The sequence below is a fragment of the Ceratotherium simum genome, chromosome 2, assembly GCF_057802395.1.
Source record: "Ceratotherium simum simum isolate JZ-2026a chromosome 2, ASM5780239v1, whole genome shotgun sequence".
In the NCBI taxonomy this organism is placed as follows: domain Eukaryota; kingdom Metazoa; phylum Chordata; class Mammalia; order Perissodactyla; family Rhinocerotidae; genus Ceratotherium; species Ceratotherium simum.
Window position 1 is genome coordinate 78,580,761 of NC_141901.1, and position 27,091 is coordinate 78,607,851.

The 27,091-nt window shown below is 39.2% G+C and overlaps 1 protein-coding gene across 1 annotated transcript; it reads left to right on the forward strand.

Annotated features, from left to right (window-relative positions):
* Positions 1-27,091, forward strand: MCOLN3 (mucolipin TRP cation channel 3). Its single transcript, XM_004431558.3, has 12 exons — positions 1-228; positions 3,396-3,563; positions 9,122-9,275; positions 10,422-10,506; positions 10,586-10,682; positions 15,608-15,707; positions 18,495-18,607; positions 18,691-18,840; positions 21,989-22,090; positions 22,201-22,323; positions 23,478-23,684; positions 25,732-27,091. Exons 1-12 carry the CDS (start codon positions 1-3, stop codon positions 25,864-25,866), a joined length of 1,662 nt encoding a protein of 553 aa, XP_004431615.1. The 3' UTR covers positions 25,867-27,091.

Sequence of the window (27,091 nt, forward strand, 5' to 3'; positions counted from 1 at the left end):
ATGTCAGATCTTGAGATTGTTATAAGTAGCCGCAGCTCTCATGAAGATGAAAATCCCTGCACTTTTAATCAGCATACAGATCCCTCTGAGAAGCTTCTATTAGAAGACCAGATGAGGCATAAACTCAAATTTTTTTTCATGAATCCTTGCGAGAAGTTCTGGGCTCGAGGTAGAAAACCGTGGAAACTTACCATACAAATTCTAAAAATTGTCATGGTGACTATCCAGGTAAGCATCTCAGATCATGAGTTTAGTGAAGGCCTCTTTTATTAACAAAGAGGACGATGGACAGAGGTTTTTTATAACTTTTAACTGTATGCATAATAGAGAAGAATGAATGAGGAAACATACAATCTTAAACCCGTCTCTCTCCAATATTTGTGAAAGAAGACTTTGGAGTTTTTTTCTCACTTTTTTCCTTCTCATCTTTCATTAAATTATAATTTTAGTCACATCATGCAATTAGTTTTCAGGGAAAGAAAATTTTATTATGTGGCTTCCAATAGAGAGGTTTAGTTGAAGATTTCTAAATCAAAAATTGAAACTAGCTGTTGCCCAACCAGGGAATTCTTTTGCTTCCTAGTTAGTTTCCTGGAGGTTTCTCTCTCTTCAGAAAAGTCAGGGTTTCTGTTAAGGCAAGTCCTGATTCTCACAACCGTGAAATTGCTAATCTTAACTGATTATTGAGAACAAAATGTTTAAGATTGTTAGACGCTAAGGCCATCTCTCCACTCACATGAAGTTGGTAGAATTCCTGCCTAAGTTTCTGATGCTAGATGTTGTGTAAAGGAAACTAACATTTGAGTAATTAATCTGTTCCAGGGCATTATTTCATTTAATTCCATCAACACTCCTACTGGATAAATACTAACATCCTTTATTTTACAGAAGAAGAAACTGATGTTTATAGTTTTTTAGAAGCCACATGACTAGTCAGTGGTGGAATCAAGACTTTAGGGGCAGGTGCTGTCTCTCTAATACATCACCATGAAACTGGATGTTCAACTCTCAGGATAATGTTTGGCACGTTGGAATTGAAATTCTTAACTTCCAGGTGATAATACAGTGTGTCACAACAGTGAAAAATTTATCTGTATTGTTTTTGATAAGTAGGGGGAAAAGCCTATATCAGTTGAATGTGAATATTTTCTACTTAGAATAATAGGTACCACTTGAGTGTTTGCTGTGTTTTGGGCTAAACATTTTACAGGCATCATCATATTCAATTCTTAAAACAAATCGGGGTAGGTAGTAGTATCCCCATGTCACAGATGAGAGCACTGAGGCTTAGTGGGGTAAAATAACCATCATAGTCAAAAAGAAGAGTGGAACTGAACTTCAAACTCAGATTTATTCCCTCTAAGACTTATGTTCTTAATTACTCCTTAATCTTTTAGGGAGCTCATCTAGCCTTCCTGGTTTCCTAGGGTGGTCAAGGGGAATACTGACCAATGGTTTAAGATGTGAAGCCTGTTAGGAATAAGCAAGTAAAAGGCATTTAATTAAGATTAAAAAGGAACTGAGGATTTCTTAATTGTGATGTTTCCTTAATTTATATCTGAGCAATCAAGCGAAATTACGTAAAGACAACTTTGTAATTGAGTAAATGAGGGTGATTTGGTGACAGATTTCCTCTTTTCAAGGAAAAAAAGGTGTTCTGTTAAGTTGGAGATTTTGTGCCTGCAGCAGCAGCAGAAGGATGTCTATGATGATAGACACCCTACTAAAAGTTTCCCTTTTCCCAGTGTCTGGCTCAGGCTCTGAATTACAGCAGTTCTCACTGCTATTGGTACTCCTGTCTGCACTAGGCTGTTGAGGGCAGGGCCTGTGGTCTTCTCATTGTATTCTCAGTACCTTGCTCAGGGCTGGCATGCAGGAGGTACTCATGTATTTAAATGAATTAGTCAAGACTTTTTGGTCATCAGCTTCAATAGATGTAAAATCCCTGGAATATCAAGCTATCTTCTTACTGGGATGTAAATAGGATACCCAGCTTAAAGAGGCTCTTCAGAAATGGGAGTCGAGTTAGGTAGAGAGTGATGACATGTGTAGGGTGCAAGGCATACATCACAAGAGGAGGTGAGAGGGGAAAAGATTTGTCTACTTTCTCTATTTTTCCTGATCAGACCCTGGATTATTAGCATGATAGGGTGGCTAGAGCTTGGATTTAGTCCGTTAGACTTGGGTTCAAATTCTTACTATACACTTGCTAGTGAAGTGACTTAAAAAAATTATTTAACTTCTCTGAGTCTTTATGTACTCGTCTGTAAAATGGGTATATTAAGAACTATACTGTGGGATTAGTATAAGGAAAATTCCTGGAATAGTGTGCAGCACATAGGTGCTCAGTGTTGTTCCTCTTTTCTATGTAAAATTCACCCTGCCTCACTCTGGGATCTAAGTCAGAGTGTGTGTTCTAAATTTACAGCATATGTGTCTGTGTGTGTATGTATAAGAGCGTAAGAACAAAAGCAAGCGTGAGAGAGATTGAGGTGGTTTGGGAGGGAAGAGAAGGTGAAAGAGAGACTTGGAGTACAGTAGGGTTTGGGGTATGATTGAAAGAGCTTATGTTAATAGGACAGCAGTGCAGTTAAACAACTTTTGTGTGTGTGAACAGCTGAGTTTCATGTAAAACTCAGGGGTCAACCCCCCCTGAATATTAAGGTATGTTATTAATATTCTTTAATTTAGGAATGAGTGGAAAGGATATTTTTATTTGTGGTCTTATTGTCACAGTTTTGGTAATTAGACCTAGGAATATAGTTTGAGCGAAGGACTTAGACTTACTTAAGGCATTTCTTACATTGTATTCTATGCCTGCTTCCCAACCTTCTTGCTGTCCTACAGATTCATTCTACACTCTTCCATTTGCGGTTCAAGCCCCTGCACCAGCTGCCCCCACTTTTTCTGCGCACATTTTTTTCTCGCCGTTCCTCTAATTGTTATGCTGGTGTCCTCAGTGTCCCCTCAAAGGGCCAAGTTCCACTCCACCTTCTTAGCCTTTCCCCTGTGCTCCTCAGATGCCCTCTGCCCAAGTTATGCACATACTTCAGGGTTTCTGTCACACTTTCTTCCTTGAAGAAAGCTTCCCATTTCTGTAGCCAAAGTGACTTTGCTTCTGGGAACTCCTAAAGCTTTTGATGGTGGGGGCAGTGTCATAAGTGAGATTGTACATGAAAATAAATGTTGAAAATAAGCAAAGCCACTTTTTCTCATTTTAAAACTAGAACCTACGTTATCTTTAAGGGCAAATTAACTCATAGCTATCAAAATTTTAAGTTCTATTGAATATATTCAGGATTAATTTGACTTTGAATAGATAAATCGATCATTATCTGGAGACCTTTATTTCATCGCTTTTTCACCTTCTTACTTTTTCTTTTTTTTCTTTTAAGCTGGTCACATTTGGGCTAAGTAACCAGATGGTGGTAGCTTTCAAGGAAGAGAACACCATTGCATTCAAACACCTCTTCCTCAAAGGCTATGTGGACGGAATGGATGACACATATGCAGTGTACACACAAAGTGATGTATATGATCAGATCACCTTCGCAGTGAACCAGGTAAAGCAGGCATGTTCATTCTTTACTCGGGAGAAAGAATAGACTGGAAAATTGTTAGCAAGGTATATAATAGAAACCGACATTCAAGTGTAGAAGGGTGAACATTTCTTTAATGACATGTATAAAACCATTTTAAACTTGTTTTTTTTTTAAATATTGCTAACAAACTTATACAAAACTAGAAATTGAGAAAAGCTTTTGTTTAATAACTGAGAGACAGAAACTTTAAAGACTTAAATAAAAGAATAATAGCTAGGGCTTGTCATGGGAGCCTCAAAGATTTAAAATCATTAACTATGACCCTGGTTGTGAGTAGTCATTAAGTCTTCAGAGTTTGTACTTTCAGGGCCCCTTAACAAATAGTGAGAATATTAACCTTGCAGAGTGTATATAGTAACTAAGACCTGAAAGTTCATTTAAAAAATAAGTAAGGCCTTTATGTCATGCATGACAATGATTTTATTGTAATATTGATTAATTGCCAAAAAAAGCGAAAGCTTGTTTTTCATACAGATGAGTCAAATTCCTATTCTGAGTTTCTAATCAACTTGTTTTTGCTATAAGCAGTACTTTCCTAAGATCCTAAAGCTCTTATTTTGTAGGTATCATTGAAAGTGTTCTTGAAGTCAATATTTCCAACCTGGGCTTGTTTGCAGACCACATTTCAAAATTATTACAACTTTTCATCAAAAAATTATTGTAGTGCAATCATGGCTCTTCATTGCCTAGAGACAATCTATGCACAGGGAGATAGTAAACTGCTATGATAAAATATATCTTTATGGCACCAAGGTTTTCTGTTAGCATTCGGATTGTGAAAATTGGCCAAAAATCTATAGTAATCGAAGTAAGCTGCGTAAGTTGTTAAACAGAACTGTGTCCTACAATTTGTAAAGGGAAAAAAATAGTATAATGCTGGAGACAGTAATTTTTGAGATTTTTGTTTTGAACTTATTAAGTTTCTCTAAAGCTACTCTGAACCAAATTGGTAGTTTGTTAGGTTTTTTGGGCATTTTTTTCAGGCATTTTTAGCTGAAGATAAAAAGTATTTTGCTCCCAATTTTCATGAATAACTTGAGTTTTTGTGATTAATGAGGTCAGTTATTCTACATGATTCCAGAGAACTGAATAGGGATAATATGGATATTAAAGAAGGATCTTTGTTTGCTGTAAGGAAATCTCTTGACTGTTGAGGTGATAGTCGCCTAGGGGAACTAACAGATAGGACAGTGGCTTCTCACCCCTTAGATGGATTTCCATGACTAATTAATTATCCTGAAGGGTTTAGCCCCAAGATGTCGTCTAACTGGATAATCTCTACGGGTCATCCTGATCCGACACTGGTTATAATAGCATCACTTTTTGACTATTACATATGCTTATATATTTGAATGTCAAAGACCTAGTTATTTTGGTTTTACACTATATCCTGGCTTTCCTCAATCATTTTTGGGTTATCTTTACTGGGTTCATTTCTTTCACCAGCCCCTTAAATTTGGGCAATCCTCAAAGCTTTGTCCTTTTCCTGCAGAATTTCCTCCACTATACAGCCTCAGCCATCACCACGATGAGGTGACTCTGAAACAGCTTCTCACACTGCTGTGTGCCAGCCAGCTCACGAGCACCTCAGAACCACCGCACCCAAAGCAGGTTCACATTCTCTTCCCACTTGCTCCCCAGGCCTGTTTCTCTTTCTGTCAGTTGCTTAGATTTAAAGGCCTCAGGGTCTTGGAATCGTTTACTCTTGAAGCTCAAGTATAGTCTATAAATTCCTACTTCTGGTTGGCTTCCCTTCTTCCTCACCCACTTGCCTACTACTACTTGGCTGTTTTCTAAAGAATTCACCCAAAATCACAGATTTGATTGCATAATACTCCTCATTATATATGTGTGTGTGTGTGTGTATGTGTATTTATATAAACAGTTTTCAGTGCCACAGCATTTGGTGTATTTATTCTGTGAAGGCAGAGGCACATGACAGGCACTCAGATGTTTGTGAATGGATGAGTGAGCTCAAAAGGCTCATTAAATGTGTTAGGATCAAGTGGTCACAGAAGGACCACAAACAAGGAATCTGTAGTCAAGGAGCAATTGGTTTTAATCTGTTTTACTTTGGGCACCACATCACTCAGGTACGGACTTTTAATGTGTCTTTATATTGTCTCCCAAAAGATGACCTGGACCCATGAATCTGCATGCTCTCAAGGCAGAGCAGCAGAGGCGAGAGAGGACAGATGCCCAGCCCGATTAAAGACCCACAGAGGCCACAGCCACTTAGGTGCCCCATCGGTCAGTCCCACAGGTCACCCGCCTTCTGGCCGTGGTCCCACACCACGTTCCTGTCCCAGAGTCCTCTGACTCGGGGTCCCATGCTGCCCTTTAGCTGGACACAGCTCTGCCACGTGCCCCAGTCCATCCAGCTCTTGCAGGTGCTCAGACCTCCACAAAGAGCCTTCTTAGGGCAGCAAGGGGGTCTGGCCGTAGCGTAGCTTATAATGGTAGCAGGTGCCCAAGATCTTTTCTGTTTCAAGCTCTTACAAGGTTCAAGACACACAAGTTTCTGTGGTCAAGAGGTTCAGATCTTTGGGTATTTCCTGTGGGGATTGCCTCACAAGTCGTGGGCACTCAGAAGGGCTCCAGGGCCCCGTACAGGTGTGACTCTCCTTCTTGACCCCTGCTGGCCTTTCCAGCTTTACCTCCCATGACACGCCCCACATTCCAGGCACACTGGTCTACTTGGGACCTTACCACACTCAATATCTTTTACCTTCTTTTTCATTTAATGGACTGTTTATTCCCCCCCCCCCGCCTCAATATAAAACTACCAATTTGGCTCAGAGTAGCTTTACAGAGACTTAATTACACTTATTTCCTCGAATAGAAAATAAAAATCGCAAAACTGAATATCTCCAGTATTATACTATTTTCCCCCTACATGTAGGACATAATGCTATTTAACAATTTGTGCCGCTTACTTCTATTACCATAGATTTCTGGCTCACTTTCCCAATCCCAGTGCTAACAGAAAGCTCGAGGCCATAACCATATATCCTATCCTAACACTCTGCCATCTCACGGTGCATAGATTATCTCTAGTAAATACAGAGCCACTATAATAATTTTTTATCTCACCATTAATTTGACAAATATTTGAGCACTTCCTCTGTGCCTCATACTGTTCTAAGTGCTGGGGTTAGAGCAGTGGACTTGATAAATTCCTTGCCCTGTGGGACTTACATATTATTGGAGGACCTGGATTTTAAACAAGTTTAACCAAAATCATTTGATTTCAGACAGTGATGAATGCTATGAAGTAAAAGAACATAGCATAATAACCAGTGGCCTCAGGGTGGTCAGAAAAGGCCTCTCTGAGGACTGAAGTTTGGGGAAGAATATTCTAGCCTGAAGGGTAGCAATAGCAAAGGCCCTGGAGGCCCGAAAACATTCAGTATGTTTAAGGAAATGCAAAGGAGGAAGGTGTGGATAGGCTACGTGTCTCAGGACTTGCCAGGCCCTTCGAAGGGGCCTTGAGGTTTATTCTGGGAGAGACAGGAAACCATAGGAGGGCTTTCAGTAGGGGAGAGACTTTCATATACGTTAGCAAAAGCTAACATTTATTCACTCAAATATTTAGCATCTGTTATGTATCAGAAGTTGTTTTTGGTGCAGGGATACTGCGCTGAACCAGTAGACAAAGTCGAGGATCATATTTTAATGGGAAGAGACAGGCAGTAATTAAGTATACAAGGATATCATCCGTCAGTTGGTCATCAGTACAGTGAAAAAGGAAGCAGGCAGCGTGAACACGTGGAGGCGGTCAGGAATAAGTGAGCAGAGAGCAGACAGAAGTGTGGGAGGCCGGGTGTGGCTGTCTCAAGGAAGAACCTTCCAAGGGGGAGGACAGCAAGAACGGAGTCTTGAACAGGTTCAGATGTTGTGTGTCACTGTTCTAAGGGCTTTACATGCCTTAATTCACTTACTCCTTGTAATAGTCCAATGAGTTAGTTCTGTGTGGAGACTAGACTGTGGTGAGAGGCTGGATTGGAAGCAGGAAGACCAGTTAACAGGCTTAATTTGTTCAGGAGCAAGATGATGGTGGTGTGGACTAGGGCAATAGCAGTGAAGATGATGAGAAGCAGTCAGATTTGGGATATAATTTGAAAGTAATGCATGATTTTCTGATGGATTGGAAGTGGAGTATGAGGGAAGAAGACTAAAGGATCATTCCTAAGTTTTGCCCTGAGCAGCTGCTCGACTTACAGAGTCAATTATTGAGAAGGGAATTATTGTGGAAGGAGTTGGTTTTTCTGTTTGCACATTTACATGTAAGATTCCTCTTAGACACCATAGGTGTCATGTAGGCAGATTGCTATCTGTGTATGGAATTCAGTGGAGAGGTCAGGAGATGTAAATTTAGAAGTCATCAGCATATAGATGGTGTTTAAAACATGAGACTGGTTAAGATCACCTGTGGAGAGAATGTAGCTAAAGAGGTCTAGTGCCCTGAATCCAAGGGCACTCTCAGATGTAGAGGTTGGCAAGAGGAGGATTCAGCAAAGAGGACTGAGAAGGAACAGCCAGTGTCCCAGAAGTGGAGTGAAGAAAGTATCCCATGAAGGAGAAGGCACTCCACTTCAGCAAACACCGTGAGATGTGGAGTTAGATGAGGACTGAGAACTAGGAATCAGATCTGGTAACATCTTGCTCGTTGGTGGCCTCGACAAGGCCCCGCTTAGAATCCATCCCATAGGCCCAGATTATAAATGATTTCCTTCATTTATCATAGCATATTTCACATGCATCTTTTAGGAGAATTGTTTATCTATGTGCTCATCCCACTAAATTGTTAATTCCAAGAGACAGATACCATATCCCTATCTTTGTATCACTAATTCTGCCAAACAGCGTTGTTCATAGTAAGCTCTGAAACACTGAGTTTTGGGTTTTCCATCTACAGAAATCCACTGAGTTTAAGTTGACAGTAATTCCAAGGTACCATAAAATTTGTTTTTAAAAGTAACATTTTGTTTTATTTAGAGGATTCACTAGGACAGGAGAATATTGCCAAGAAAGTGACTACACTGCATTTTTGCAAAGATAGCTAGTTTGCCTGGAACAATTGTATCCTTCCTCTTATGTTACAGTAGTAAAGCAGAACTCTGACCTTGCAGGAGATCATTCAAAGATGAATAAAATTTGTATTCACATTGAATGTAAAATCAGTTTCTGAACACAGTTCTTTAAAAGAGGAAAGAACCTCAGAGATTATGTGGTTTAAGCCTTTACTTTTGCAGGTAAGGAAACAGAAACTCAGAAAGTGTATGACTTGCCCATTGTCACAGAAAGGAGACTTGAACCCAGAACTCTAATTCCTGAGCACTCTGCCCTCTGCTGTCCTGGTGCACAGCAGCATGTCACTTACTCTGCAGATCAACATGAATGTTGCCACCTAGAGGGGAGGTGGGAACCTGTCGGTTTCAAAGTTGGGGAGGAGGAAAATCATGGCTTCACTTCTGCCCTGGCTGGCATTCCCATTTTGTTTCTCTTTTTGGTTGAAGTACTTGCAGCTGCGCAACATCTCAGTTGGGAATCATGCTTATGAGAACAAGGGCACAGAGCAGTCTACTATGGCAATCTGTCAGCACTTCTACAAGCAAGGAAACATCTGTCCTGGAAATGACACCTTTGACATTGATCCAGAAATTGAAAATGGTGATGTTCTTCCATAACCTAGAACTTCCATTTTTAGCTCCCTGATTTATACTTAAAATCAGTCATTTCATCTCTGAAAACATTGATTTAGTCTATGCTATTAGATCATAGTAAGAACTATATAGGAGTTATCATGTGTCAGATACTTTACTATAACTTATGATTCTTCAAAAAAAAAAACCCACAAAAATAAAAAAACCCAACAAGGCAAGGTTTATTATTATTCCCATTTTATAGAAGACTCAAGTACGGCTGAAAGAGTTAAGGGATCTATTCACAGTGGAGCTAGTAAGAGGCAGTGCTGAAATTTGACCCAGCCTGTCTGCGCTCTAGGCAATTTTATTCTTCTGCCTCTCATGCTAGATAAGCAGTTAAATAAACAGATATTATCCTTACAAAACATTATGCTTGCAAATTCTTGATGTATATAAAACTCTCTCCCTTCAATAGCACTTCACTATTCAGTATCTTTGGGGGTAGGTTGGGGGAGGAATGAGAACCAGAACTTAGAATAGCACAACTTATTCTTATTAGTAAAGTTTTATTTGCAGTTTGTACCTAAAATATTAGCTTAGGTTGTTGAGTTAACAAATAAGTATTCAAATACTTTTAACAATAGCCACCGGGATTTTTTTTTTTTTTTGAAAGGAGTAGTAAAAGATTACAGTACTGACTAGTGTAAACCTTCTAAGATGCTGTCTTCCTTTTTTTTTTTTTAAAGTGCTTATTGAGGAAAAATTACCAGCACATAATATTTAAAGAAAAATAGATCCTTTAAACTTAGAAAATTTTGTCTTAGGCACTGCAAGTGCTTCAACCCTAAGCTTAGGATGCAGAAGAAGAAGAAGGGACTCAAAGTTTAGGCTTAAAAAGACAGGAAGGAAGACAGCCTTCTATAGAAGACTAAAGAGAGTGTTCAGATCTTTCTTTACGCCCATCCACTTCGGAAATGTTGTAGCCACTTATATCTTTAAAAAAATGAGTCACTGTAACCAAGTGGCATGGATGTCTAGTTTCTACAATCTTAATTCAGGAAAAATACTAGAATCTGAATATCTAGTCTTAAATGTATTATCCTTTCAAGATGCAGTTTTATTTATTAAATTTTTTAGTTGCCATATTATGTTTTGTTCCTTTCTGTGGCAGAATGTTTCTTTGTAGATCCAGATGAATCTTTTCACATTGGAACACTAGAAGAATACAAACTCAACTTAATGCTGGACTTTCACAGGTGAGGGAAGCGGATGGGAGTGTAACTTTTGTTTGTGTGTGTGTGTGTTCGCTGCACTAAAGTCCCTTCTGTTTTCTAGACTTCTAACAGTGAAGCTTAAGTTTAGACTGAAGGCTATTAATCTGCAGACTATTCGTCACCAGGAGCTCCCTGACTGTTACAAATTTACTCTGACTGTAAGTGTGGGCTGGACTGAATTTGATTCTGGTCTGGAGAAACAATTGTTTTATCTAGTTATATGTTTCATCTGCTTGTATTAAGGTGTGATCAAGTATATAGGATGTTTCCACTTGAATGTGCATGGGGGAAGCATTGGTACAGCTAGCTCTGTTTTGTTATAGTGGCTTGTTTACTTATTAATTATTTGTCTTCTGTACCTCAATGTAAGTTCTATGATGCAGGGACCTTGCCTTGTTGACTGCTGTGTCGCCAGTACCAAGAACATGCCTGGCGCAGAGTAGGTGTTCAAATACAAAAGGAAAAGAGGTTTGTAGGTTCTGTATGGTCGGCTCTTAGCAGTCTGTGGCTGTCTGCTTAAGGTCATTGCCAAGGGTTCTTTCCACTGAGTTTCCTCCCCATGGACCTTTGCAGCCTTTGAGTTATTGCTCACAGTGCCTTCCTGGTGCTGCCTCTGAATGTTCTGGTTGGTTTCTCCCCCTTCCCCCTACCCACCCTATCACTTCTATGTTCTCGATATTCCAGTTGCAAATGGAGCTATTAATGTTCTCTAGAGAGCACAAGGTACCTCTCATGTGAGTTGGAGGATCAGCAGATCTGAGTCATGAGGATCAGAGTCAGTAACCCAATGCTGTATGACCATATGCAGGACAGCATTTGATACAACTTGCCTTCATATGATCCACATTTCTATTACTTTAGCAGTAGTTTAAATCAAAAGCTATGTCCACAATACTCAACTAATTGCCTGTAAGAAATCAAGTTTTCAGAGATTGAGGTTAAAAAATTTTCAGAATATAGTATAATGTAATAATTATGCATATTATTTAACCAGAAAAAGCACTATTTAACCAGAAAAAGCACTAAAACTCTAAGACTATTTTGAAATAGGCTACAAATTTTGATCCTGATATTAACCAGCAGTTATGAATTTTCAATATTACTTGATTTTTTAAAAACTGAGCTATTATCCACAGTCTTGTCTCCTCTCCCCTCCTCCCTCTTGAATTGAGAAATGGTCCTTTTTAGAAGTTTTATAATCCTTCAAGGCTTAGCTCATCTGACACCTCCTTCACGGACCCTTTTGTGATTCCTCAGTTAGAAATACATTCTGTGCTCTGAACTCTCAGGTTTTGTTTTTACATTTTGTATAGGCTTACCACTTTCTCCTTTGTTTTAAGATTTTCTAGGTGTTTATCATCAACTCTGCTAGATTGAAAGCTTCTCGAAGGCAGGAACTGTTTTATTAATCATTTCATCTCTCAAAGTACATAGAACGTGACTCAAATATTTGTTGAATGAGTAAATGAAACACTTGTGGAATCTAGATCTGTTCCAATGACTCAATACAGTGATAAAAGCAACCTGGCCTGGTAGCCACAAGCAGATGTTACATTTTCACCATTATTGTAGAATTATCCCAAGTTGTGCCTGTGCATTGTGGATGTAGCAGGGCATCTCATGGAACTGTGGTAGAACCTATATCCTATGAGGTAGGTTAATAATAAAAACCATTAGTGCAACTTCACTGTGATAAGTAAACATGAACCAGTATACACCTGATATAAAATGCAGGGAATTCAGAGTCAGGCAAGCCTAGATTTTAATTCCAGCTCACCAGTTAGTAGCTGTGTAACGTTAGGTAAATTACTTAATTGGTTTGAACCACAGTTTTCTCGTTTGTAAAACAGAGTTAATGCCCACCTACCTGACAAAGTTGTTGTCAAGACAGAAGATAACATATATCAAGGAACTGCCTAAATGTCTGGTCTATAGTAAATATTTGATTCATTCAATAGCTATTTATTAAACCTTTCCTGGGTGTGCCCAGTTGAATTTATAATGTAAAAGTAGTGTATTAGCATTCATTCATAGTAGTTTGATAAATTCTTGTATCACATATTTTGAAGCTCTTTATTAGGTGTATAAATATCTAGGATTCTCGGGTTCACTTGGTGAACTGACTCTTTTATTGTTATAAAATGGTACTCTTTACCCCTGGTAATATTCTTTGCTCTAAAATTTACTTTGTCTGGTGTTAATATAGCCAGTCCAGCTTTCTTTTGATTAGTGTTATCATGGTATATCTTTTTCCATCCTTTTAATATTAACCTATTTGTGTCTTATATTTAAAGTGGGTTTCTTGTTAAACAGCATATAGTTGGGACTTGCTTTTTAATCCAGCCTCACAGTCTCTACCTTTTAATTAGGATGCTTAGATCATTTATATTGCATGTGATTATTAATACAGTTTCCCTCTTTTTCTGCTGTCTTTTGGATTAATTAAATATTTTTTGGATTCCATTTTATCTCATTTGTTAGCTTATTAGCTATAACTCTTTGTTGTATTAGTTTAGGGTTTATAGTACACATATTTAACTTATTGCAGTTTGCCTTCCAATGATGTTATACCACTACATGTAGAGTATAAGAACCTAACAACAATATATTTCCACTTCTCTCGTCTTAGCCTTTATGTTATTGTTGTCATACAATTTACTTCCAGATGTGTTATAAACTACACAATACATTGTTATTATTTTTGCTTTAAACAATTATCTTTTGAAGCAATTTAAATAATAAGAAAAAAGTCTAGATATTTGCCCATGGAGTTACCATTTCCAGGGTGCTTCATTCCCTCATGTAGCTTCAGGTTTCCAAATGGTGTCACTTTGCTTCTGTCTGAAAGTCTTCCTTAACATTTCTTATAGTGCAGGTCTGTTGGTGATGAATACTTTCAGCTTTTGTATGTCTGAAAAAGTATTTTACCTTCTTTTTTTTTTTTTTTTTTTTTGGTGAAGAAAATTCACCCTGAGCTAACATCCGTGCCAGTCTTCATCTATTTTGTATGTGGGTCACCACCACAGTATGGCCTCCGATGAGTGGTGTAGGTCCGCACCTGGGAACCGAACCAGAGCCGCTGAAGCAGAGTGCACCGAACTTAACCACTAGGCCATGGGGTCGGCCCCTACCTTCATTTTTTTTTTTTTTTTTTAAAGATTTTATTTATTTATTTATTTTCCCCCCAAAGCCCCAGTAGATAGTTGTGTGTCATAGCTGCACATCCTTCTAGTTGCTGTATGTGGGACTCGGCCTCAGGATGGACGGAGAAGTGGTGCCTCGATGCACACCCGGGATCCGAACCCCGGCCACCAGCATCGCAGTGCGCGCACTTAACCACCAAGCCACAGGGCCGGCCCCTACCTTCATTTTTTAAAGATAGTTTCACTGGTTAAAGAATTCTAGGATTTTTTCCCTCTCATACTTTAAAGATGTTGTTCTTCCAGCTTGCATTGTTTCTGATGAAAAATTTGCTGTCATCTTCACCTTTGTTCCTCTGTATGGGATATGTTTTCTCCCCTCTGGCAGCTTTTGAATTTTTCTCTTTATCTCTAATTTTAACAATTTGATTGCAATATACCTTGGTGTAGTTTTCTTCATCTTTCTTGTGTTTGGGGTTCATTGATCATCTTGGTTCTGTGGGTTTATAGTTTTCATTATATTTGACATTTACTCAGTATTATTTATTTAAATATTTTTTCTGTCTCTTCCCCCTACTTTTCAGAGATTCCAATTACGTGTGTATTTAGGCACTTCAGGTTGTCCCACAGCTCATGAATGCTCTCTTTTCTTTTATTTTTCAGTCTTTTTTCTCTGTGTTTCATTTTGGATAGTTTCTATTGCTATGTCTTCAAATTCACTAATCTTTTTTTCTGTATTATCTAATCTGTTATTAATCCCATCCAGTATTTTTTATTCCTTGTTTAAAGAATTCAGCTTCTTCTGAGCCTTACTGAGATGTGATTGACACTAAGCCAAAGTATATTTACTTAACAGATATTTAGTGAGCACCTACTATTTGTAAGACCCTGATGCTCTTTGTGTGGGAAAAGCATGGTTTTTCCTTGGCAAGGATTTCTGACTCATTCAAATAATACTGAGCATCTTCCTTGTGTGAGGCTGTGGGCTGGGTCCTCCAGCAGAATGGAGATGGGCAGATACTGACAATGCCCTGGTTGCTTGTCAAGGAAAGAAGCTCACAATCCACTATGAGGAGAAACAGAGTGACTAGACTCATTACATTTATTTGAAATCTTATATGTGAAGTGATAACAGATCACCCCACATGAAGAAGCTTCAATAAAACTCATTTAAATGACAGACTTTTAAAAGAACCTTTTTTTCTTTAGGACTTGAGAGAGGAGGCACTAAAAAAACCAAAGGACAAAAAACAAAAACAGATTGATTTTCTTGCCTTGCCTTTCTGTTCCCTGTGCGGGGAAAGTGGAGGGAGCTAGAAGGGGAAAACAGTAGAAGGACTATGGAAGGTGTTCTGGCATGGCTTTGTCCTGTTGGGTGCCTGGTGTCCTTAAATCGTTATCCTTGAAGCAAGACATAGTTTTCGATTCCCTGTGACCAGATCCTTTGTAATACCTATGGTTCTAGAGTGACTAAGAGATCTAGGCCCAGAATGAAAATCAAAGAAGCTCCACCTGAAATGTGTCAAGACTGAAGTAATGAACCTCTGTGTTAATGAGAATTGCAGTAGCACTAAAAATCTGTCCCTAGATGAGGCCCTGCTGGAAGGTTGGGAAAAGCACAGTTGTATCGGCTCTTGCTCATATCAAGAGGGCATCTAGAGGCACTTAGAATGGGAAGGAAGGGGAAGTTCTCTTGTTTTAGAAGTTGTGCAGGGCTGGATGACTGTCCTAGAAACACAGGATTTTAGAGACTGGGAAGTTCAACCTCATTTCACAGAGAAATAAAGGGAACTTTCCAAGGTTGAACAGAGTTAGCAATAGGTTGGGGATGAGAATCTGGGTCTGCTATTACATTGAAAGAATTGTTTCCTAATTAATGCATAGAGGTATCTTGGCTTCAAAAACTACAGGTATGTTTTTGACCCTATTCCTGTTCTTCACAGATAACGTTTGACAACAAGGCTCATAGTGGAAGAATTAAGATACATTTAGATAATGACATTTCCATGACAGAATGTAAAAACTGGCATGTATCTGGATCAAGTAAGTGGTGCATTTTACTAGTTTTAAAAATGTTTATTAAATTACGAGTCTCAAGGATAAGTGGAGCATCAAATGAAAACATCGGACCATTCCCAAGTCCCTAATTCTCTGCAGGTAGATCAATTCATTGTAGATACCTGATGTTCCAGGCAATACACAACTTATTAGTCATTGCAATGATTTTTCTTGCCTTCTCCATGCGTCCTCACTGGCCCACTCCTTACCAAGAAAATGCCCCCCAGCAAAAAAATCCCCCCAGCAAAAAATTCATGTATACCCAAACCAGTATTTATTGAGTGCTTACTGCATAAGCACTTCCACCTACATTTTCCTCATTTTAGTATTTTAAAATATCCTTGGGATAGGCAGCATCCCTATTTTTACAGATGAAGAAACTAAGACTCAGAAAAGAATATTAGTGTCCATGGTCATACAGCCAAGGAAAAGTCAAGTAGGATTTGACCCTGAATCATCCCACACATTATAGCTGTCTTCTATCCAGATCAAAAAGTAGACTAACTAAGGAAAGAGTACATTCCTAGAAATATGGACATGAAGTCAGGTATAGACTGAGTACCATCGAGAATTCTTGGAGCCGAACTGGAGAAAATTGGCTGGAAAGAACTTACCTATCTCATTTTCTTGTCCCTTATAGGTAACATAATGGTATGTTGTGCTTGACTTAATGAGTAGGTCAAGGGTCTTGGATTCTAGTGGGCAGAAGAGTCAGCCCAGGTACTTGTTAAGATGGTTTTCCCAGTTTCACCTGAGACAGTCAGTAGGTCTGGGGGAGGGCCTGGGAATGTGCTGGTGGACCTTACTCACAGCACACTTGGATAATACTTGCTTTAGGGTTTCCTTCCAATTGACTCACAAAGTTCAGAAGTAGTAATGAGATAGTAAGAGTAAATAAAATGAAATTTCATTATTCTAGTATTCTTTTCACAATAGGTAACTTCAAATATATGAGGCTCTTGAATCACAAATTTTATTTCAATTACAAAATTGTTAACTTGAAACACAAGCCTGTTTTGTCACCTGTAAACATCGTAGTACTTCTCCACAAACTTTAGAATAGGGAAAAGGAGAGCATATGAAAGTGCTTGATGCATAAGCTTTCTCTCAAATGTTTGTTTCTAGGTTTGTAAGTTTTCCTAAAATTTAGACATTTGTGTAACAATTAGATGCCCCTGGGCCAATATTAATGGGATACTTCATCACAGATTTAGTCTTAATGCTTTATTAGTATAGAGCAATCTAACTTGTTAAATAAAGACACACTCTGTAGCAGAGCGTATGATGGCAGAGCCCTCTGTCACGTCCCTTCACCTGGCTGCACTCCTGCTGGCCAAGACTTTGCACTTGCGATTCTCGAGACTGTCTGCAGGGATGGCTCTGTCTCATCACTCAGGTCTCCTCTAAAACCTACTGCCCCTTGGTGAGGCCTTCCTTTACAATGCAATATAGACGAACCTCTCTTCTCACCATGCCCCCACACTAAACTCCCTCAAGTAGAGCAGTGGTTTTCAAACGTTAGTGTTCCTGGAGAGCTTAGGAAAATGCAGTGTCTGATTCAGTGGGTCTTGGGTAGGGCCGGACCTACCAGACCTCACTTACTCCTATCTGCAAGTATTTTGTTCATTTGCTTGTTTACTTCTTTGCTTGTCTCACTGTGGTAGAATAGAAGGCCCATAAGCTCAGGGGCCCTGTCTATCTTGTTCACCACTGTATCCTCAGCATCTAGAAAAACTCCTGGCACATTGTGGACGCTTAATAAATATTTTATACCTAGATAAGTATATTTTAATAGGATATGCAGGGAGGCTAACTGTATTAAGAACAAAAGACCATAAGCTGTAATTAAAGATCTTTGATTGATGGTTGTGGTGAGTTTTAAAGAAGGACTTTTAACCTTCTTTAAATACTAACGGGAAGAACACTTATCGCGCTTTTTCTCTTTGTATTCTCTGTGGAAAGAATGCTTGAATTATCTAAATTATTCTAGAAAGGTGGGTGAAGGATCCATATAAAATTTGAAAATGCTTCTGAAGGATGCAAGAAGACTTGAATCAATGGAAAGACATACCATGTTTTTGGACAAGAGATTCAACATCATGAGTATGTCAATTCTCTCTAAATTAATCTATAGATTTAACATGATCCCCCCCAAAAAAAATTACCAGTAGGATTTTTATTGGAACTTGAAAATCTGATCCTAAAGAATATATGGAAAAATAAACAAGCAACAATACTCAGCAAAAATTCCAGAAAAGAGTAATGAAAGGTATTTATCTTAGGCATTAAAACACACAAAAACATCAAAAGGGTAAGATATGGTACTTGAATACATATAGTAATTTGGTACATGATAAAGATGGCATTTCAAATCATTGGGAATGATGGATTTGCTCTTTTGATTGGCAAAAATGATGGAGAAGATGTGGAGATATGTGTAGGGATGTAAACTGGCATGATCTTTTTGGAGAGTAATTTCTTAGGATCTCTTTTTAGAAATATGCATATGCCTTAACCCAACAATTCCATCTTTAGATATCCATTCACCTAAAGAATCACTTGCACCTGTGCACAAGGAGGAGTTGGAGAATTGTTTGCAGTAGGGGAAAAATAGATTACAATCTGAATGTCCTTATAAAGTATTGTGCATCTATACTGTGTTATACAATGGAGCAGTTAAAATAAATGACGCTAAAAATGAAAACAAAAAAGAAGTGGACATCACCATATCAATGTCCCACTACATAAATGGGTAATCCCCTTTCCTTCCAGTTCAGAAGAACACTCATTTCATGATGATCTTTGATGCCTTTGTTATTCTGATATGCTTGGTTTCGATGATCCTGTGCATTCGATCTGTGATTCAAGGATTTCAGCTTCAGCAGGTAGGAGTTGTTGCTTTCTAGGAATGCTGTGAATGTGTTGATTGATAGAGAAATTCACTGTGCCTTTCCTCTTCTCCCTAAAGGAATTTGTCAATTTTTTCCTCCTCCATTATAAGAAGGAAGTTTCTGTTTCAGATCAAATGGAATTCATCAATGGATGGTACATTATGATTATTATTAGTGACACATTGACAATCACTGGATCAATTCTGAAAATGGAAATACAAGCTAAGGTAAATTTTTCCCTATTTATGTCATCATTAGTATCAGATTTGCATTAGCGGTAATTTATTTTTCCAGAATGTGAGAATTTGCAGAGTAAATGATTTCTTTCAAACATTGTACCAAGTAAACTTAAAATCAATGCAGTAATTTTCTTAAATCTAGTCAAGAAATCTCTTAGGCAGAGTTCTTCAAAGTGTGATCCACAAGCCTCTGCATCAGAATCATTTGGATACCTGGTAAAAAGGCCACAAGTTAGATAACTACTGAGTCTGAACTCTGGGGGTGGGGCCTGTGAATTCATACACACATCAAGTAACTAAGGTAAGAGGTGTTTTTGTTGTTCTTGCAAGAAATGCCAGAAACTTCAACAACAAAAAAAGAGTAGGGCTGGGGGAGAAAGTGAGGCCAAGCCAGTGTTGTGGGCTTGCTTGCTGCTGTTTCCTCTGTCCATTTCAGCTGAGAATGTTCCCTTTTTCTTACTTTTCCCATTGATGTGCTACAAGGTTTTCCATTTTAAGTTAAGACTAACCCAGTCTAGAAATCAACCCTCCCACCAAAGCAAAAATCAAATTAAAGAACTAATATTGTTCAAACTAATCTTGTTCAAATTTATATTTTTCTAGCCTTGACTGCAACTAACTATGAGTATGAGCCACCTAGGGAGCCTGTTATGATTCAGATTCCTGGGCAGAGACCCCCAAATCCAGTGGCTCAGATAAGATAGGAGCTTATTTCTCCCTCATGTAACAGCCAGAGTGGGTTTCCCAGGCTGGCAAGTTGCTCAGCTCCATGCAGTCATTCAGGGACTCACGTTCCTCCCATCTTGTTGCTCTGCCAGGCTCACGTGGACTGCATGATTGATGCTGGGTCACCCACAAATAGGTTGCAGCCTGTGGGAAGGGAAAACATGGTATGGCGGTAGCTCTCCCACTGTCTTATGGCCTCTGCTTAGGAGTAGTGGTCTTCATTTCTGTTCACATTGCACTGGAGAGAATTTAGTCACATCTAACTGCAAGTGGCACTGGGGAATACAGCCCAGGCATATGTCTCAGAAGGAGAGAATGGGTTTGGGTTGACATCGAGCAGCTGCCACCAGATGAAACTGTGGTATATATCATTGGAATTGAGGTTTAACTTTAGGGAAAACAAAAAGAAGAGTAGGGGGAGATTTGCAGCAAATCTTTATTTTTATCAACCTCAACTATCATTAACCTCAATGAGCTCTTAATGGTGTCCAAGAATCTGTCTACATTTTTTCTAGACCATTCACTCCCCTGTCTTACAGACAATCATTTCATCTGTTTTCATCTCTTCTGAAACCTCTAACACCCCTGCCCCACCCTCACTCTCAGCTGATGACCCTTTTTCCTATTTCATAAAAACAATAGAAAAAAATAGAAATTCCACGAATGCCTGCTTCATTTATCTACCTACAAGAATCAGTGCCCATACACTCTGCTTGTTCTCTGTTCCTGTGGACGTATTGTTTAGGCTGCCATCTAAGGCCACCTCCTCCACGTACCTACCAGTGCCGTCCCCACTTGCTTACTCAAGAACATGGCTCCAGCTGTTCTCCTTTTCTCACGCATTATCCGTTTCCCGTTCTCTCGAATGTCATTTCCATTAACATAATGTTTTCTTCTTTCTAAAAAGACAAAATAACCTATTTCTCCCTTCAGTTACTTTCCCATTTCTCTGCTCCCTTTTATATAGCAAAAGACCTCAAAAAAGTAGTTACTCTTATTTCTGATTCTGCTCCTTCCATTCTCTCTTCTGTCTGTTCCGGTCTGGCTGCCCTGCCACTCCACAGAAAGTGTTCTTTCTAATGACCTCCCATGTTGATACGTCCAATAATCAATTATTTATTGTCACCTTGACCTATCAGCAGCTTTTAACACTGCAAGCACTCCCTCTCTGTTGATACCCTGTTTGCAGTGGGCTATCACTTACCTGATTTTCCTCCTAAATCACAGGCTGGTCTTCTGACTTTCCTTTGCTGGTTCCCTCTCATCTCACCAACCCATTAAAGTGACAGTGCCCAAGGCGTAGTGCTTGGACATCTTCTCTTTTCTGTCACTGTCTTGGTGATCTCATCTTGTCTCGTGTCCTTAAATGGTATCTGTATGCCAATGATTTCCAAATCTATATCTTCAGCTTGGAATTCTTCCCTGAACTCCAGTCTCAGCCATCCAACTTGGCTATTCCATATCTTCACTTGGATGTCTACCTGGCCTCTCAAATTTAACGTACCTAAAACAAAATCTCTAAAATTTCCACCTCCACAGGCCAAACTTGCTTCTCCATGGCCTTTCTAACTTCAGTTAATGGCAACTCTTTTCAATTGCTCAAGATAAAAGTGATAGATTCATCCTTGACTCCTCTCTTTCACTAATCCCCTCTCCCCTGCATCTAATCCAAGAGGAAATCCTATTGATCTACCTTCAAAAATCACCCATCACCTCCACCATTACCAGCTTGGTCCAAGCCATCATCAGCTCTCACCTATATTATTGCAATAGGCTTCTCACTTCTCCAACAATCTGCTCTCAACCATAGCAGCCAACACTTGATCCTATCACTCCTGTTTAGAGCTCTCAGATCTCCCTGATGTATTCAGAGTAAAAGGCAAAGTTGTTAAATTACCCACGAGGCCCTATTCTACCTGCCTTCTTACTTCTGTGACTCCATACTCTCCCCATCACTCAGACTCACTATCTTGCCAGGCACCCTCCTGCTTGGGGTCTTTGCACTTGCTGTCCCTGTGCCTAGAAAGCTCTTCCCCTCGATTTTTGTCTGGCTTGCTCCCTCATACCTTCAGGTCTTTGCTCAAATGCCACCTTTTCAGTGAGACCTTCCCTTATCACCCTATTTAAAATGCAACCCCATGGCCATTCCTTATCCCCTCCCCTGAATTTTCTCCTCCGCACTTACCAATAGCTAATGTACCAAGAGTTTTGTTAATTTATTTCCATTTTCTCTCTCCCCCCACTAGAATGTAAGCTTCATGAGGGCACGGAATTTTGTCTGTTTGTTGACTGCGTTGTCCTTAGCACCCAGAACAGTTCAGTTCCTGACTCACAACTACTCAATAAATATTTTTTTGCCCGAATGAATTTCTGCCATATAATCTGATAATTTTTTTCCAATCTGTTTTAGAGTCTAACAAGTTATGATGTCTGTAGCATACTTCTTGGGACTTCTACCATGCTCGTGTGGCTTGGAGTCATCCGATACCTCGGTTTCTTTCAGAAGTACAATGTAAGGAATACCATGGATTTCCAGGCTGTTGGTGTTTCTCTCTCTCAAAGTTGTTGCACTGCTTTGGCTGAAGGACAGAGGAATTCTAATGACCTCTCTTACTTTTCCAGCTCCTTATTCTGACCCTTCAGGCAGCTCTGCCCAATGTCATGAGGTTCTGCTGCTGTGCCACTATGATTTATTTAGGCTATTGCTTCTGTGGATGGATTGTGCTGGGGCCGTACCATGAGAAGGTACTGATAACCAACTTTTTTCCTGTTACTTTGAAGCTCTTAGAATAGTGTCAGTGGCTTGTTATCCTTTTAAAATGAGCTCCTTTTCTTTTGTGATTCAGCCTTAAAATGTTAAAGGTAGTACAGTCGTCCCTCAGTATCTGTGGGGAATTGGTTCAGGACACACCCCTACCATGCCAAAATCCACGGATGCTCAAGTCTCATACAAAATTTGCATATATCCTACGCACATCCTCTTGTATACTTTTAATCATCTCTAGATTACTTGTAACACCTGTACAATGTAAATGCTATGTAAATAGTTGTTATACTGTATTATTATACTGTATGTCAGGGAATAATGACAAGAAACAAAGTCAGTACAGATGCAACCATTGTAGGCGGATGTGGAACTGAGGGCTGATTGTGTATTTCTTGCCATGTTCATACACTGGTGAGGCGTGACCAACCTGAGAGGATAATTGATTCACTCAACTGCCTCAACTCCTTTTATGGAGTATGTTGGAAAATTAAGTCCTTTTCATCACCAGCAACATTAAATTTAGTCAGTTTGATTCATCAATATATATTAAAGTAGGCTATTTAGGTAAGCCTTCTCAAGATGTGACCTTATTTTAAAAAGTAGCATAGAGAGAAACTTGTAGAAATATTTGAAAATTTTGTTATCAGAATTATAGTCTTGACTGTAATGCCATTATCTTAAATGAACTTTAAAAAGAGAAGCATGAGCGTGCATGGTTGGGATCTGGGTATCTCTTCAGAAGCATTTCGAGGATCTCTTTCTATGAAGGTAAAGGGGTGGGGGGTGTGTAAGGCTTGACTCAGAAGAGTGCTGAGAGTACAGACCAGCCCCTCTGCCTTCAAATCAGGCTGCTCCTATTAAGAGGAGCATCAAGGAGGAGCTTCTTGTCCCAGGAAAAATAGTAGGCTTATACATGTTCTGCGTATCACAAAGCAAATGCTTGTAGTTACCTCAGGTTATTTATTTGAAAGGGTAACTTGGGATTTCTGGTCCCATTATTATTTATTTAAAAAATTATTTTATTGAGGTCTTATTGGCTTATACTGGTCCCTTTATTTTTAAATATGGTGTCATGAATGAAGTCTCTAATAAGAAGGAATATGAAATAAAGCAAACTTTTTTCTTTTTCCAGTTTCGTTCTCTGAACATGGTCTCTGAGTGCCTTTTCTCTCTGATAAATGGAGACGATATGTTTGCCACGTTTGCGGAAATGCACCAAAAAAGTTACTTGGTCTGGCTGTTTAGCAGAATTTACCTCTACTCATTCATCAGCCTCTTTATATATATGATTTTAAGTCTTTTCATTGCGCTGATTACTGATACATATGAAACAATTAAGGTAGGTTCATCAAGAGCCATCAGTGGCAGCATTTTTCTAGAACTTGTAGAATGACAATAAAATATAGTACTTAAAGTGGAAGGGGATTGATGAAATGTTCATTTTTTCAGGGTAGAGAAGAAGGACTTCAGTTTTAGATACTGAGAAACAGAAATGAAAGAGAAATAGAATTTCTAGGATGTTGAAAGTTTTATCTCTAAGTAATTGTGCCTTTTTTTTCTTTTTGTGAGGAAGATCAGCCCTGAGCTAACATCTATTGCCAATCCTCCCCCCCTTTTTTTCCCTTTTTCTCCCCAAAGCCCCAGTAATTGTATGTCATAGTTACACATCCTTCTTAGTTCCTGTATGTGGGACGTGGCCTCAGCATGGCCTGACAAGCGGTGCGTCGGTGCGCACCCGGGACCCGAACCCGGCCCGCCAGTAGTGGGGTGCGCGCACTTAACTGCTAAGCCATGAAGCCGGCCCCCAATTGTGCTTTTTCAAACAAGCTTCCTAACCTTTTATTAGAATTATAAAAATCAGTAGGTATTGAGTGAGTGAAACAGACGGCATTTCAGAAAGACAAAATTTTGTGGGGGAACTTTTAAAATCCAATTTTCATAAAGAAAAATTCGCCTTTTCACTTGGAGTGTGCGGTAACTGAACCCATTACTCTTTGCAAGGCTTTGCATGGCGCCATCCCAGAGGCCTGGTCTCCAGAACAGGGGAGGGATTGATGGGTCAAGTATCCGAATGCTTTACACAGCTGGAAACATGATTTTAAAAGCTGTTATCATTCATACTGTCATTCACATGGGATATTTTAAAAATCAGTTTGAGCCCTTTGAAAAATGGAGGGGCAGAATAAATATCCACATATATTTAAATTTCTAATAACCTTATACTGTTAAGTACACTATTGGCATAGATACTTTTGTTTGAGGACTTTTCTTTCTGGTATGACATGGGTAATGAAACATGATGCCATGTGAATGGTCCAGGGATAAAGAGAAGGCCATCAGGAGTTGATGGATTATGAGTTGATAATTATGAGTAGCTTACTCATGAAGCCAGGGCCATGACCTCATTCTTACTGAATCAGATTTCAGGAACTGACTTCCCTCAGTACTTGCTTGACTGTGTGCTTAGAGTCACCAAGGTGACTGGGAAAGAATTTAGCTGTACCTGTCCAAATCCCTCCCCATGGTGCTCTAAAATTCACTACCTTGACTCTGCATGCAAAGAACTATATGTTATTCAAGGGTGACACCTAAGATCTCTAAGAGTAACATGAGTTGACAATTCTCCATGACACAAGGCTGAGACTCATAGTTTAGAAGTGAACCTGTTTCCTTGGGCTCAGAGCACTTCCAAATGGGCAAGCTAAGTTATTTTTGATCCTTTCTGGTCAGGGCACATCTGGGATATAGAGCTCTTAGATCCCAAATGGATATAAATATGAGGCCCTTAAACAAACCTGTCTGTCCAGAAGAGAGACTCCAAAAGGGTGTGCAGACTGGAAAGGTCCCTTACAGCATTCAGATCTTTGTCCAGACACCTGGACTAACTCAGGAGCATCCAGGGCTGGGCTGAGGTCTTCAGAGGAAGGCTAGGTATGCCCATGCTTCAGCCCCCAACAACATCATTGTTAATCTAGATCAGCTGCGCTTCTTGTGGCCAGAACCAGACTCCATCTAAGGTGTCTGCTTCACAATGGCCTGGAAGTCATGGGCTGCAGGGCAAAGTGGTGACAGAGGTTCTCAGACTTGGGACATGGCTGGCTGGATTCTCCCTGGAAGAAGAGCTCAGACTCAGATTCCACATGCCCATTTTGGGTTGAACCAGACCCACAAAAGAGAGCCCAGGAGTGTGCTGCACAATCCCAGACCCACTTTACCTTAGCCAAACCTAAGAGTGGCTCTAGAGGCTACATGTTTTGAAAATACTTGGAATCTATCCCTCTAGAAAGATCCCTTCCCTTACCAAATGATCTATTTTGAATTTGGAATAGAGCTGTTTTCAAGGAGTTTATTAATTAGAGCTTTTTTTTTTTTATTCTTCTGTATAGCATTACCAACAAGTTGGCTTCCCAGCGACTGAACTTGGTACATTTCTATCAGAGTGCAAGGATCTACCCAATTCTGGAAAATACAGATTAGAAGGTGACCCTCCAGTATCTGTATTCTGCTGTTGTAAAAAGTAGCTATCAGCCTGACCTGTGCTCTAGAGGAAAACATCATGTGAGCTGAGTTGGGAGACTATATGGATATTTTAAGATCACATGTAGCATGTTCAAAGACTATTATTTTGAGCAAATTGATAGTGATAACTCATCAATAACTATATTTATATTTTTAAAAGCAATATTTAACGTCTTTGCCGCTTTATGTTTATCTTTGATGAGGGAAGCTGTTGGGTTCTTGTTCTTGCTTGTTTATTTTGCCATAGCTTTAGAATGTTCTCTCTGCCCCCCTTTACTCTTGCTCTTACACTCTTGCTTCTGGCTCTTCTGACTGTGCTGATTGTGTCATCAGTGGGAAACAATCCCTGGTCTGACAGTGACTTTGGACAACTCACTGACCATGCCTGGACCACTCTCAGGGGTCCATCCTGGAGAAGGAGGGGATGGTTGCTGTATATCCAGGAATCATTGCGTTTTAAAATCTTCTCTTAAAGGGCAGAATAAGAAAGAAGCAACCATCCACCAGCTAACAATCCAATATTTGGTTCTGAAGGACAACTGTTATTTCATGTTGCTTTTGATTCTGGAAAGGATCAGGTTTTTTAGTATTCGTATGTAAGTTTTCTTTCCTCCTTCAGTGTTAAAGTACAAAATTTAAAGAGTATCCTATACATATATGAAAATTAAAGCACATACCAAATGTATATTCAATCCTACAATGATAATTTTATTAGTATTTGCATGGCTTTGTGAAATCTGATGTACTGGGTCTACTGTAGGCATATTTAGTCTCACAGAAAACAGTAGAGTTTTGGGGTCAGGAGCTGTGGTTTCATAGGGAGAGGTTCTATAATTCACATTAAAAATGTTTTGGAAAACAATTATGCTCAAAATTTAAAAACAAGTGGGAAACGTATGCCTTAAAAAGACACAAAAACGAAGTCTCCACTCCTTGCAGATTGCGGATTGGAGGTTTCAGGGATTGTCACGGCATGAACCTTTGTTTCGTGTACTGTTTATTCAAATAGAAATGAATTTGATGATGTGCAATCAAGGTTTTCTCAAAGCAAACTCCGTTTTATTGAAGGAAACTGATTTGTTAATTTTTTATTTTGTTTTAAGAGCTAAATAAAGATAGCCTTGAGATACTGAAATTTTATTACTTAACATAATAATGATCATAATAATGACTCCAGGTGTTGAAATGTGAGCTTTTACAAGTATAAGCTATTTTTGTAGTATTTGT

Coding starts and splice junctions, on each gene's coding strand:
- MCOLN3 (XM_004431558.3), top strand. CDS start 1: ATGTCAGATCTTGAGATTGTTATAAGTAGCCGCAGCTCTCATGAAGAT. Junction 10,683..15,607: donor GTTACAAATTTACTCTGACT/GTAAGTGTGGGC, acceptor TGTTCTTCACAG/ATAACGTTTGACAACAAGGC. Junction 15,708..18,494: donor CTGGCATGTATCTGGATCAA/GTAAGTGGTGCA, acceptor CTTTCCTTCCAG/TTCAGAAGAACACTCATTTC.